The following is a 15,528-nucleotide window of genomic DNA, read 5'->3' as shown; positions in this document are numbered from 1 at the left end:
CGGTCAGATGTGGACTAAGTGTCGTGTCGTCTGGACATTACATAAAATCTCGCGGTGACTGGTAGAAGACGCGAGTCAAATCAAGAACCATTTTCCATTAATAACGGAGTCAAAACAACAGTCAGTTTTAATTCATTTTTTTAAATGTTATAATTTTTATTGTTAATAAATTCAAGATTTACAAATCAGATACGAACTTCGATAAATGGTTACGAACCTCAAAGTGCTCCAAGTGCTGCAAGTACTTTAACAGCCTAAAGTGCTCCAAGTGCTCCAACAGCTCCAAGTACTCCTATTTTAGAATTTTCCAAGTGCATACTCAAGAGTTTCAATTTCTCTAATTGCGCCAAATGCATTTCGCTCGAACTTGATCCGATTTATGGAATGACTTTTTATCACTCTCTGTAATTATTTAGTCATTGGTGATGATTTTCACATCCTTAAGCTAGAAATTTTATTACGATAACTCAGTCTTGAGTAAAAAAAAAACTGATTTCGAGAAATAAAACAATCACTTTTGAAATCCAAACTATGATTTATTTTTCCTTTTTTATACACATGCAAGTAAAACAAGTCTTTATTGTGTTTAGCCAACTTAACTCAGTTTTTTGAGAATGAATGCTACTGCGTTGAGGTCCGAATAGTTTCCTCCACTAATAGAAGCCATCAGTGGTTTTCAGACGATCGACCAACATGTCGTATAATTAATCACTTCTGCTACTGTCATCTTCCTTGCATGTTTATTATAAATATTTTTAAGATCTCTGAACTCTTCCGTTTTTAACACAAGCCCCAAGGTCCCTTTCTTCGTCGGCCTGGTGATCATCACAAGCTTGAACAGAATAACTTATTTTAATGCATCGTTTCCAACTTTTGAGTCTTAGTGTTTCATCGCAGTCTTCGATCCTGTGAGCTTCGTGTATTTTATAGCAATCTTTTTTTTGTCAACATCAGATCGATCACTATTGTTCACACAGTTTCATGGTGGTGAATATAATTTGGTATAAATATGTTTTCATTTCCCATGAAGATGCTACTTTCTAGGTTAGTATTAAAACTTAAATCATTATCGAGATCTGGGATATATTTTTAGCATTAAAGTTTTTTAATTCTTTGTGATCATTATAGTTGTCTAATATTTGGCCTTCTTTCGACTTCCTTGGTGTTGTAGAGCCATCCAGGTTTTCTTTATTAAGCTTAGTTGTAAAGGTCTTGTAATGTTTATTCAAGAAATATCATAGACCAAAGTATTTCTGACATTAACTGAAACTTAATGGTTTTTTGCATGGACCCAAAAAACAGTCAGTCCTCTCATGACATTTAGCATTGTTTCTCAAGGTAAACTCCTAGCTACACTATCTATAGTACTACTCTTTTGATAATGCTACAGGCATCGAACATGGTTCCATATTAGCTTCTGTGACTAATACCAGATGCATACTGAGAGTTTTACATTGGAGCTTTTATTTAAATAGAAATTTTATATATTTTGTTGGCGTGAGTAAATTTATCTCGTACAAGAAACTTGTTGAAAGAAGTTCTTATTCTGGCCAACAGATGTGATCACGTTTCATGTTGAGGTAAATACTATTTATTTTTTACATTGAATGTGGGATGCTCACTCACTACCGCAAGTAAAGGAGGGCTTCACAAGGACCTAAAGGGGTAGGGAAATCATCTTGCATGATAGTTTTTCTCAACTGTTTTAAGACATAATTATTTTTTTAAATTCTACTTGATGTTAATATTGTAAGTGCTGATTTAGTAACGGAAACTCACCAATCAAACGAAGTTCTGAATACAACTGCATTTCTCATTATGAAAAACATTTCCTACAGATATGGTTTTATCTTAAATAATCAGGAGCACACGGAGACCATCAAGATAAGTCTTGGAAATTAAGCTCACAGTTTGCATTGAGATACAAGCTTGCATATTTAATATATTAATAAGTTTTCCATATTTTTATACATTATGAAATGCATGTTTGGAACACATATATGCCAAGCATATTATTAGACAACGCATACTTTATATATATATTAATTTTCTTAACATAATGTTCATTGAGCTGAATTTTCAAGACTATTCTTGGTGTTCTCTATGTGCTCCTGATTATGTGTGACATGACTACTGATAAAATGGAAGACTTCGGAGATGTTAAAAATATTTATAATTATCATAGAAGAAATATTACAGCACCAGAAGAGATTGCTTATGCATCATGGGTGGATCCTGACATATTAGTAGATCGTCTGAGACTACTGATGGCATATATTAGTATAGGAAACTATTCCCACCTAAACGAAGTAGCCTTCATACTCAAAGAACTTAAGTAAGGAAGTCACATAAAATAATGACTTGTTTTACTTGCATGTGTTTAAAATAGAAAAATAAATTTTATTTTGGATTCTAAAGTGATTGTTTTATTTCTCGAAATCTGATTTCTACCAAAGACTGAGTTATCGTAATATAACTTCTATGTTGAAATTGTAAAAATCATTACCAATGACTAACACATTTGAGAGTGATAAAGTAAATCATTCCAGCAATCATATCAAGTTCGAGTAAAATGCATTTGGAGAAATTGGTGCAATTGAAGCATTGCAGTACTTGGAACTGCTGGAGCAGTTGGAGCACTTGGAGCAGTCGGAGGAATTGGAGCTTCGTAATAATTTAGGCTAGATAAAATTTTATTTTTTAATCTTGAATTTATGGGCAGTTATATCAACGCAATTCAAAAAATGAATGAAAACTGTCTGATGTATTGACTTGCGTCGTATAGAAGTCACTGCGAGTATTTATGTCATGTCCAGACGACACGACCCTTAGTACAATTTTGACCACTGTGCAGTGCGGATCGATTCTCTTCATTACGTTTTATAAAATTAAGTTGGGGTTTGAATGTCGACTTTGATGGACAGTTTACCATCAGCAGAGCAGAAACTTACGACATCGTCGACGACAGCGGAGAATTCGATGGTATCGGAGACCTAGATGGCAGCGATGCCGACGGCAGCTCAGATCCCGATGGCATCTTTAATAACAGATGCCAAGGAGGCATCTACAGGTGCTGTTTCATCGGTTGAATTTTCGCCAGCAAACTCGGAGACTACAATGAACGAATTAATTTCATCGTGTTTGTGAAAATACTGTGGTACGTCATTCACTACCCCTTCAAACGCCCGCGGGAACGTTAAAGGTTTTGTTAAATAATGCACAAAGAATACTGTTTCAGTGCATCAAATGAAGTAAACAAATTTGACGGCTAGATAGTCTAAATCGACTTATGAAATCGGCACTGGATCAGTTAAATATAAGCAAGAACCCGTTTGTAAAAATTAAACTGGATGTTGTTTTGACTTGCATCTCACTCCAGCCGCTTCGAGTATATAAGTGAGGACTGGACGATAAGACTCTCCACCTAGGGCTGTGGTGGAGTGCGGATCGTCTTGTTTGACTAATTTCACATATTAGTCCCTTATCTAGGACTTGTTGAGAAATGGATGACATCATATACATCATTAAGGTCGACCTGGATAAAAGACCTAGCATCAACAGCGCAGACCCTGATAGCAACATTGCCAACAGCTCCAGAGATTCCGATGCTGACGACAATGGTGACGACGAAGCAGATCCTGTTGGCAAAGACATCAACAGTTGCACCTCCTGTTTCATCAGAGCAGGAGAATTTAACACCTCCAGTGTCTTCAGCAGCAGGACAATGAACGTCTAAAGTGTCAGTGACATCGATAAAGGATGCTGAAACTGACGGTGTTCATTAACCCGACTGTACATACTGTGACAACAACAAAACCCTGAAAATTATTGATTTCATAATACACAATGGTAATAACAACTCTGAACGCATTAAATATCAGTGTGACTTGTGTTATAGTCAGTTTATATGCTACATAAACTTGGAAAAACACATGTGGTTTTTGAAGTACCTACTTATAAAACATTCATCCGAATCAAATTGTATGTACTTCGGCAATACATTAGTATGCATAAAAGATGCAAAGCATCATGAAATATATCACTGTACTTTTAACAACATTGAGAAATCTGTGCCGTATGAAATATGTGGTAATCTAATCTCATGTGTAACTTCTCTGAAAAGACTTGTCAAGACATGTAACGAACTTGCTTAGTAACCTAACAGTCCGTAGAGACCGAGAAATGCTAGTGATATTTTTGATTTTGTCTTGTAGTAGAATAAAAGTTATGTAACAATTTTGTTTTTGTAATTTCGTTTTATTTCTCTAACGTGTCTTTTTTTTTGCTAATTTAAAAATTATTATTTTATCTAAAATAACTTTATGGTATCATTCAAGGATCGAACCAACCATTTAAATCGATCGAGTAAGTCGTTATTTTAACATGTGATATTTTTTATGATTTTTTGAATTTTCCCCTAATTTCTAGCAAAATAATTACAGAATTTCAAGATCGAACCACCAAGCGAGTGGCGTAGTATTTTGTTTTTCTTTGAATTTAGTTTTAAATTTCTGGAACAGAAAAAAATACGTTTATATGTTACCTATGTGTATCTTTATATATTTTTCTAATAATTTATTTAGATACGTGTTTTATACACCTAGTATGCCTACTTGTTTTCATTTATTTTATCTTTGTTATATCTATAAATCTCGTTTTATTACCTATTGTTATTTTGTAAACTTTTGTGTGGTTAAGTGTTAGAGAAAGCGGCGCACCTTAACTCCGCCACATGGAAAAAGTAAAAAAAAAAATTTTCTCCGCGGATTGTGCCCAAAACATGTGCTTATTCGCCTTGCTTTATTGGCTTTTGGAACCTAACTGTAACCTGGATATCGTGTTATCGGAAGAAATACACAAGTTCCTAGAGTCTTATCGTATTACCAAAAATTTGTGAGGTCGGTGAAGGGGGAGGGGTGTAACTTCAATTTCTGCACCTCGATGCTTTACTTTCTATATTAACTACTGTGTTCAAAACTGTGTGGGTCAAAAGTAGTCAGTCGATGATTCAAATATTTTGGTATAAGAGCAATGACATATAAATATTTAAGCGAAAGGAAAAACAATATTACGAACACGACCTTTTTTATTTACTTACGTAGTTGACATATAATAACCTTTCAAAATATATCATATTTGAAATTTGAAATTTTTAAATTAATTACAAGCTAAATTCCTAATATTTATTCTCAAAAACATTTCCATTTGTCACCGGTTATGCGTTCGTGTTATACCTTTGTACGTTTCACATTCGCAGCGTTTTGATGTCAACAATCACTAAACCTCTGGGTGCAGCAGTTGCAAACGGTACAGGTCACGTGAACAAAGACAATTCACGACTATTTCAACTCGCGGAAAATCCATGCCGTTCATCAAATGTTTTAAATCTGTTAAGCGCGTTCAGTGTTTTCCCTAGTAATCGAGTTTTAGTATTCAGGCTATAATGTAAAAATGCTCCTGACTAGAAATTTAGTGAGTAGTTTGCACCTCTTGAAGAATTATAAACTGCAAAAACAAAACAAAAAATCTGTAGTACAAAGCAAATATTTAACTCGTAACATAATCAATTAAAAAAAAAAAATTGTCACAAATATTTTGCTTCATAACTTTTGTAAAGTACAGTTACAAATTAATTTGTAAAAATAATAAATACTAACTTTTTTCCGACCATTTTTAAGTAAAAAAAGAAAATAGAATGTTTATGAATGATATTGCATTAGGAAACATGCTTGCTTAGTTGTACAAAAAATGTGGTCATAAATTTGTGTAGAAATTTTTGTCTAAACTTTCTACTACAAAAGATTTTAAACAAAATTGTACATTTGGTTATTTTCAATATTTTGTCAGCAGATAAAAACTATTAACCAACTCTTTATCCAAGGCTAGCATGTATCAAATCCCAAAAATATGGGGGGTGGGGGGGGGGGGGGGGGGGGGAAGAAAGAGAGAAAAAATTTTACGTGAAAAAAATCTTTGTTAAATACAAATTCAATTTAACCACTTATTGAATCCACTTAACGAAATATAATTTGATGTAGATTACAAATTTGAAATTAAATGGTTAAAATAGTAAGTGAACAAGACAACAAATATTATAGGATAAGGTAAAATTAATCAAAGGATTATTACCAGATCCTGGTTGGGTTGTTTCGTGTTCCAAGTTCCCTCGAGATGAGAACACGTTCCACACTGAATCGCGGCTCATTGGAGAACAGAAGGGATCTCCATTATCCACGGTGTTCCTCCGCCCAGTTTCTACGGGCTGAGCGGTGCTCGGTCAGTTTAGATGACACCTTGCGTGCTGTTGCTGTTTGTATGGCACGATTCATTGTGCCCTCTGTTCCGACAGGCCGTCAATAGTCGCTGCTTCTAGCTCGTGCTGCTGCCGAAAACAGCTTTCTTGATCTCCTAAATCTTTTATCTGATCACCTAATTATTTATGACGGGTTCCTTACTATTTTTTTGTCTTACCACCTAATTATTTTGACCAGTGTATTCCGTAGGGTATTAAATTTCATGTTTTGGATTATTCACAAGAAACACGTTGAACAAATTTTAATATTATTTTTAAAGCACCAAAATAATTTTATAATTTATAATGTTTGAGTGTTTTTTTAACATAACAAACCGGTTTGAAATTTTTTTAAAGACAATATTACTTTGCTTAAGCTTTAATATTATAGAACAATAAACGTTCGTTGACATAACGTTTTAAATGTCAGAAGATTTCTGTTTTGGTCGCTTAAAAGAAATGACAAATCGGAGCTACACTCACAGGCTCCAATTAAGGTCACATTCGACTCTTGACTGCTGTCAGCGATGGTTGACATGTAAGCCTATTACTAAGCCTAAAACAGCTGTTTTATGACTACATAAATATTTGGATAAATGTAAACTCTGAAAACCCATCTTTGTATCTGTGTTGATTTGTTTTGGCTTTTGTTAGAGACTAAATACCTAATTTCAAAACATTTTTTTACAGTACGTTGGATAGCCTACTGTCCAGCGGATCGATACAAATTTATGCCAAATAATGAACTTATATTCAGTGGGGCATTACTGACATACACCAAATAAGAGGATATGTTTTTCACGGAAAACTAAATTAAACACAATATGAATTATCTTAACGAAACACAGAAATGTTAGCTATTGCCACTTGTGCTATCTTTCATTTCAAGTATAATAACTTACTGCCTGTCAAAGTGCAATGGCATTTGATCAAAAATCAATCATTTGAAGATAAATGGGCTATAATTAAACCCTCATCTCTTCACCTGTTGCAGGAAAACCTCTGTGGACGCATCTCTTCCGTCAGTTAAAGAAGTTCCGCCTCCAGAACTCACAAAACGCGAGAGACACAAAAATTAACAAGAAACCTCGTGAACATCTGCTGCAGAGACACAAAACTAAGTAACCTTCAAAAGTATTTTCACTGTTGAAATGTTACTGTGCATTTACTGCATTTATTAAATTTTCTTGCTCATGGTGTACTATATGTATTCAAGAATGGTACCAAAACTTTTATACCCATTACCGCTGTTTTTCACTTTAAAATATTATGCACTTAAAAGGCATCGTATCTGTGTGTAATATTCTTGTTGTAAATGATCTTTATGTTACGTTATAGCATATATGTTCAATTGTCATGTTTTTTTTTTTAAATTGTGTGCCTTTGAACTGCTTGGTGCGCCAGTAATCTACTGTTATGAACATCGCTCTTTAGACTATGATGTGTGTAACTGGCAATTATAAAAATATATATATATATATTGTTCAATACTGTTATTAAAAAAGTTTATTCCTTCAGCTAAAACCAGCGTTTGACTCACGAAACCATTTCCTTGTTCTCTTAGACCTTAGAGAATTGGCTCTGGTGTGAAGTTACCGTCTGAAATTTTGAAAGAAATGGAAGGAAACATAACAAACGTGTTCACTGTGGGAAATGTTGATTATTCAGGGTTTTATGTCTTGTGGCTCGAGGCAACGGGACTACCTGAGTAACCAGCTGAGTGCTCATGAATATGAGTCATGCCGGGTTCATGGTACCCTCGCCACATGAGCCTGACGCCTCAGCGGCCACAGCCACCGAGGTCTCGCCACGACCAACGCACCAGCAGATCATACACAGACATGAGGATGTGGAACATGTGTAAAATCACCACGTCCTGGAATCTCTTCCGCCTGGATATTTATAAATATACATTTTTTTTTTACATAATTCGAATGCCAAATTGTCGTAGGACCTAGACTGACTGGCACTATCACAAGTATACAATACACACAACATGACAGCCTTAAAACAAACACAACATAACATAACTGGAAAGATCAACATTTTTGTGACTAAATGAATTATTATAACTAGGAAATCGAGGTATATGTAGTTTAGAAAAAGTTTAGTTTAGAAAAAGTTACAAAAATAATTATTTTGCTTATCGAGAACATTAATAATAAGATTTAAAACTTGATGCCAATTTAATTTTACCCAAAGTAGAAAAATAAATAATTTAATATAAAAATGCACAAACTGGTAAACAATTAGCATCTGCTGCTAATACTAAATTTTTTTAATAATGCTATAATATAGAATTAAAAATTCTAATATATACATTTTTTTATTTATGTAGTATATGAAAGTTAAAAATATTAATTTTTATATTTCAAATTCTCAAATAAGAAATAGAGTAAAACATTTGGTTTAACCAAACCCCACTAAAAAATAAATAAAATATAGTTAACATTTTATTTTAAATTTACCTTTGACACTTCTAAAAATATTATATAAAAAAGACATAAGTAAACTAAACGTGAGGAACGTTTACCATTTTTAATGCCAGTAATTTAAGAAGCCTTGAGTGCTTCCAATGAAATATCATTAATTAATCTGTTGTAAATCAAATATATCTTCAAATAATGGAATTGATTTATTTTTATATTAGGCTTTAATTATTTAACTTATTTTTATAGTTGAAGTGCAATATTTCTTCTGATTAATTAATTATTAAAATATATCACGATTATTTAATTATAATAGAAATAAACTATTTATTCAGTGTTTTGTGGTAATTGGTGTTTTGTGTTTTAAGATATATTTTCTAAAGGTTTAAAGATTTCTTAAATAATTTCTGTATTTTTAGATTAGGGTTATATTAGATAAACCATTATTAAAATGTTGACATAATAAAAAAGTTCTTCCTGTTTTCGAGATTAAATAAGTTTTATTAAAATGAAATGTATGACTTTTGTAAAATGGTAGAGGGAATATGACATAAAAACATGTTAATGAGTTAATTCCTGATTGAAAATGTGTACTTAAAATATCTAATTTATGATCCAGCTTTAGTAGATATTAATTGAACCATATTTTACAGATTGAACCACATTAAGGAGACAGTACAAAGAAATAAAAATTTTAATTATGATTTTAACTATTATGTTGATTAAAAATCAAATAAAAGTTTAAAGATTTTAATAAACGAAATAAAAAATACAATATAAGATGTAATGCCTTATTATATCAGTTAAATAGCAATAGTAATACTAATGTAAAATATAAGTTTGATTGATATTATATATATATATATATATATATATAATTTTATCTTTCAAGGTAACCTCTGAAAGACATTTACCAAATGAAAACTATAAATTTTATAATTATGTACAAAATAATTTTTTTTACTGTACCTATAGTAAATTATTTGCTTGTAAAAAGAAATAATTGTGTTCAAAATATAATTCTTATTTTTTTAAATTGCAAAAGACATTAAAGTTGTTTTGAATAATTCTTATAAATATTATTTTAATTTTTTAACAAATTTTAATTAAAAATCTGAGTTTTATGATTTAATTTAAAATAAAATAAGTGAAACATAGATTTTTCTACAAAATTTAATCTGGTCAATTATAATTCAAATATATTGTTTTAACATTTTAGTGATGGAGCCAATAACTAAACTAAAATATTATGTTAATATATTACATTATTTTTTAAACAATATAAGTTCTTATGACTATCAATTAAAACATAATATTGCATACAATTTTCGTTCCATGAATTTGTTGAAATTAATCATTATAATATTTATAAAAATAAATTTTAATTTAAATCATTTGTTGAAATATATTAAAAATATTAATTTGAATACTATTAATTCGTATTAATAACGTAATAGCAATTATTATAGTAATATAATTTTGTAAGTGCATAATTTTATCAATAAATATAATACATTAATTTTTATTGCGCTAAGATATGTGTATAATCAATTATTTATTATATTTATAAATGTATATGATGTAGGCTCCCGTTAGATATTTATGTACACATATGTTTTAGTTTATTGAGAGATTTACTGATAAATAATGAACAGAGTGTTTTGAAATGAATAATAAAATAAATTTTTACACTGTCCATAAAATAACAAAGACAACAGCTTAGATATTTTCGAAAATTAATATCCAGCACGAGAACATATGTCATGACGTGTATTAAATAGGCATTTACAAATAAATGAACGAGTTTAACTTTGGTTAGCATGTTGTAAAAAAACGCATTACATTTAACTTGAGACCGTACTATTCTGGTTATTGATAATTTACTAGGATAAAAAGGATACAGTTCATTAGCAATTGTTTTTGAAAGTAGTTAAAACACTAATTTTTTAGTTGCACTCACTTCACAACATTAAATGTATGTGAAGTGATGCCTAAGATTTATCGCAACATATATTATTATGTTTCTTTGAGTTCGTTACGTCCGACTAGTTAGTTCAGTTAAGTGAACACAATTCCTTTTACTTAGAACCTCTGAGGTCACGAATGATCTGACTTTAAGTATATTCCGATTTTAATGAGAGAGTTCACTTTGATTATTATTGCTGCATGATTTCCAAACGTAAGTCGTCTTACTTCACTACACTTTGTAAATGCCAATTCAGTCTCGATAAAAAGACTAGTAAAACTTTGGCGACGGTTACGTTCGCAACAATAAGATATATGCCATAGGAGCTATTCCAGACTTACTGAGTATTTTATTTTCTTCAGTATCACTCCTAACTCCAATTCCGCAAGGAATTGTCTTAACTATTTCACTTAACACTCATATTATACAATGTTATTTATCCGCCCTTGTGTAAAGGATGCTGGAAATCTGCTAACTAACACTACTGATTAGTTGTACAAATTTCACACTGTCTCTTCCATGGTATCCCTTTACACTCTTTAAGTTCTTAAGTAATTTAAAATTTACATCGTTTCAAAAGCTGTTCTATGATTGGCTGCTTGCTACGCTGACAAGCAGTTACCGGGCGAAGCACACCAGAAATCAAACATAAACATTAAATCACAAATATCCTGAAAATTCTTAATTTTAAAATAAAGTTATTGACAGCACAATAGCCTGTATTAAAGAGTTCATTGTTTAAATAGTAACATATCTTATTGGCTTATAAAGGGGTCTAGACAATTGGATTACTACAGAAGATTTGTAGTAATAGATTCTGTAGTTCATAGACATGTACATTATCTCAAAGCAAAAACAATGATGTAAAAAAATTATAAATAATAATTAAATATCAACATTTATATACACAAAATCAGTTTGGACGAGACAGCTGTGTCGTTTCGGCAAAAACAAAAAAAAAACCTTTTACTGAAATCTCGAATTTGGTGAGTTTGTTATAAAAATTGATAGTTAAACTAAACAAATTCATCATAATTATTCAACAAAGCTACAATATGTTTATAAATATATAGAATCTTTAAAATTGTAAAGAATTAGGGAGAGGGGTGAAAACATACATTTATAGTTAATAAATTGTAATTTGTTGAATATGGAATAATTTGTAATTTTTTATTACAAAAAAAGAAATTTATATAATTAATATATACCTGAGATTACTAAAGATAAAAATTTTGAATACAAAATTAAATTTTAAGAAATTTTCGAAAACTAATAGCTCCAAGGGGTGAACTAAATAAGTAAAAATATTTGAAACTAAACCAAATAAAAATTATTCTAAGTCTGAAACTGTACACACAAAAAAAAAACCTCGATATTTAAAACCTCAGATATGTAAAAGCATTTTATTTCTATTCAGTGGAACAGTTTTCTAAATTAATATTGCTATTTTAACTTATATAAATCTAGCCATGGGTTACGAGTAGATGAGGCATTCCCGCATTGGGATACGTAAAACGTGCTCTTCATGATGCAGAGGGTGTACATGAACTAGGGTACACAACTGTGGCAACCAAATACACAAATTCATTTCAAAGCTTACATTTTTTTAACTTACGGTTGATGCGTTATCTGCACGTGCAACCATGCTCATTTCCTGTACGATAAAATGGATTTAAACTGTGCTATGGCCGACTCCCAACGCCTGTAGTAGGCTACCATTACAGTCTCAGTTCAGATGCTGCTGCTACTACTACTGGTGGATGCTGATTGGCTGGTCTTGTCGTCTAAATTCATTGCAGTCGCAAACTCTCCAACCGGTGTCCTCCGCGCTTGCCTCGGTATGGAGCGCTTCTTATGTGGACGGACACGTTTCTTGAAAATTTATTTCATTTTGAAAATGGAGATTGATATACCATATATATGAAAATAAAAAAATTTTGTTAGTATACAATTTTTTGTATAAATATTATTTTAAAAACAATTTAAACATTTTAATTTTATGTATGTATTTTCATCATTATTTTTTTGAATCCAAATGAATTCAAAATCACAGTCGCAAAAATGAGAAAATATCACTTTTCGGGTATCATAATCCATATAACCATTATTAAAATCATGAATAATTTGTATTAATTTTATTTTATTACGACAAAAAATATGCAAGTAAATTTATTTTCTTCTTCTTAATGGTTTTTTGGAACATATGAATAGATTTGGGATAAATAATTAAATCAATATATTACTTTTCTATCTCCAGTATAATATACTTTAAATAACTTGATTTAAAAAAAAATAGCATAAAATATAACTAACAAATTTGCTTAAATCCTTCAGGTATAATCATGACATTATTTATGTTAAAAAACCAATAAATTTGAATTTTTTTGACAACTCATTAAATTCATTTCATTCATATATATCACACACATAAGTGTGTGTTTGCAAGCATTTAAAATTCGGAACAAAGATATATTATTCATAAAAAATTTACCATTAATGTTTACGAATAATATTACTAATCATTAAAGTGGTTTCCCCAAAATAGGTGTACCTATAATTAATGCTCAAATGCAATATGGCAATAATTATAGATTTCCCTTTTTCTGGAATAAAACACAAATAGCCCTATAAACCATTTTCTCTTTTAATTTATGAAGAGAGTTAGTTTGGTAAAACACTGAAGTTTTTAAGTTACAATAATATATGAATTAATAAAGGGAATATTTTGATTTTATTTGGATAAGTATTCTATCACTTTGATAAGAGTTCCTACAAAATACCTAATCCCAATTAAATAATAAACATATAAAATCAACAGATACATGGATAAAAAATGATTATTCTTAAAGGGTGATTTTAAATAAAAACTCTAGATTCTATCGATTAACATAATATGTACATGTGAACATATGCTTAATGAAATATTAGTAATATTAGTAAAATTAAATTAAATTTTACTTAAATCAATTTGAGTTTAATAGCTTAGGCATTAATAAAATTTAGTGATAGAAAAATAAAGATATTCATTGAACAAACTGATATATTTAAATTATTTTAAAACAGTTCATATAATTTGCATTATAACTTATGGTAAGTTAATAAGATATATCTAACGAATTATCAATCGATTTTTTTGCTAGTTTTGAATGAATATCTATGATTTATGATGTACAAATTTATTCATTTATGAACTAGTATATAATTCTTTTAATATGATTAATATTGAATTACATTGTTTTAGAAGCTGGAAGAGAGTAAATATTTAATTCATTATTTTAATAAATTCTTTAAAAAAATTTAATAAGAAGTTTTTTAATTCTTTCAGAATTATTACGATAAAAACTAACTCCATTGTTTAAATTTTTATTTTATTATAGAGATAAAGAAATTATGAAATCAGGATATATTAATCATTAAGAATAGAACAGTTAATGTTGTGTACTGTTGTAGTAGAGTTTGTGTGTAAATATTGTTAGTAAGTTGGCGGACCTGTTTTTGTGATGAGATGGGCAGTTTTTGTTACGGAAGTAAAATGGCAGGAACCAGAGTAATGCACATGATGTGAATAATGTGCAATTTAGTAGTACCTAATGTATACGGGAGAAGGTGGAATATAACATTGGCGACGAGGGAAACGAATGTGTGCGATTCCGGGATGTTAGTAGTTGAGGAATTGGAAGTGTATTTTGGCTATGGGCATTTGACATAATCTAATGCCTTTGTTTAGTTCGTTTGGCGAGTTGGTGCTGGGAAGAGATACGTGGAAGACGTATGCCGACCATCTACAGTATGATTTTTTGGGGAACAAAGTTAAGGACAAAAAGGAACAAAAGCAATTTTTTCACAGTATTTGGAACTGAGCTATATAACCTTGTAACATCACTGTTATCACCCAAAGCGACCAGTGGAGTAACAATTTCGGTTGTTTTAGGGCTGTTGTCCAATAATTTTTAGCCCACGCCAAAAGAAATAATGGAATTTTGAGTCAAATATTGTGAAACATACTGATCCTGTGAAGAATATCGTTCATAGTGAAGTTGTTTCAAATTATTTAACTTTAATCTAAGCACAGAACGACACATGTAGACCGAATGGTTGACTCATAGTTTGCAAGAAACATAAAAAAAGAGATGATTCTATTTTAAGATTATTTGATATAAACCCTTTCAATGACTTGAAAACATCAGGGTCTTTTTAATAATTCTCTAACCTTGTGTTTCATATGTAAGATTATAATTATAGTAAAAATATAAACTATTATTTACATTATTATGTACAAAACAAATGTGAACAAGTTTTTATTACTCGCTAGCGACGTGTAACATCTTACCTCCATAACAAGCAAATACACGAATAATACAAAACTCGGAAAATAATTTTGGCTCAGTATTCTTTAAAATAATGCCAAGTTTGATAAATAAACGCAAATTGTAAACTATTAAATTAAAATGCTCCGTTAAAAGTAAACAGACACGAAAAACACTAAACACTGGCTTTGGACCTGATTTCCTTGTTAAAATTCTTTAAACAGTTTATACAATTGAGTTTACCTTTGGCTTTGTGAAATTTGTTTAGCACAACCCGCCACAGATGGCAGAATCGTAGTTACACATTTGCTTTCCATGCAACTTCCGTTCTATTCACGAAAGTACTCCTACTATTTGCCAAATAACGAAAGCTAAGATTTTACACATCAAAAACTTTGGTTAACAATGTCTTGTTCGGCCGCGCTTGGGTACAGAAGAGCCATGCATTCTAGAAGGCCCTGTCTGTGGCTCCACCTCTGGAACATTTGTAAGAAGAACATGCCGAAAAAGTGTCAGAATCTTGAATTTTAAGAG

The 15,528-nt window shown here is 30.8% G+C and overlaps 1 protein-coding gene across 6 annotated transcripts in view; it reads left to right on the top strand.

Moving 5' to 3' along the window:
- LOC134529434 (calcium/calmodulin-dependent protein kinase kinase 2) overlaps positions 1–7,816 on the top strand; it is a 466,877-nt gene extending 459,061 nt beyond the window's left edge. For all 6 annotated transcript variants that reach the window (XM_063363521.1, XM_063363520.1, XM_063363523.1 and 3 more), the window contains one exon: positions 7,287–7,816. In XM_063363521.1, the coding sequence (XP_063219591.1) occupies positions 7,287–7,322 (36 nt within the window). In that variant the 3' untranslated portion in view covers positions 7,323–7,816. The remainder of the gene's footprint in view (positions 1–7,286) is intronic.
- Positions 7,817–15,528: the final 7,712 nt, after the last annotated feature.

The sequence above is a fragment of the Bacillus rossius genome, chromosome 2 (genome assembly GCF_032445375.1).
Source record: "Bacillus rossius redtenbacheri isolate Brsri chromosome 2, Brsri_v3, whole genome shotgun sequence".
NCBI lineage: Eukaryota > Metazoa > Arthropoda > Insecta > Phasmatodea > Bacillidae > Bacillus > Bacillus rossius.
The sequence above is the reverse complement of the archived record's forward strand: the minus strand, read 5'-3'. Positions and strand labels throughout refer to the sequence as shown.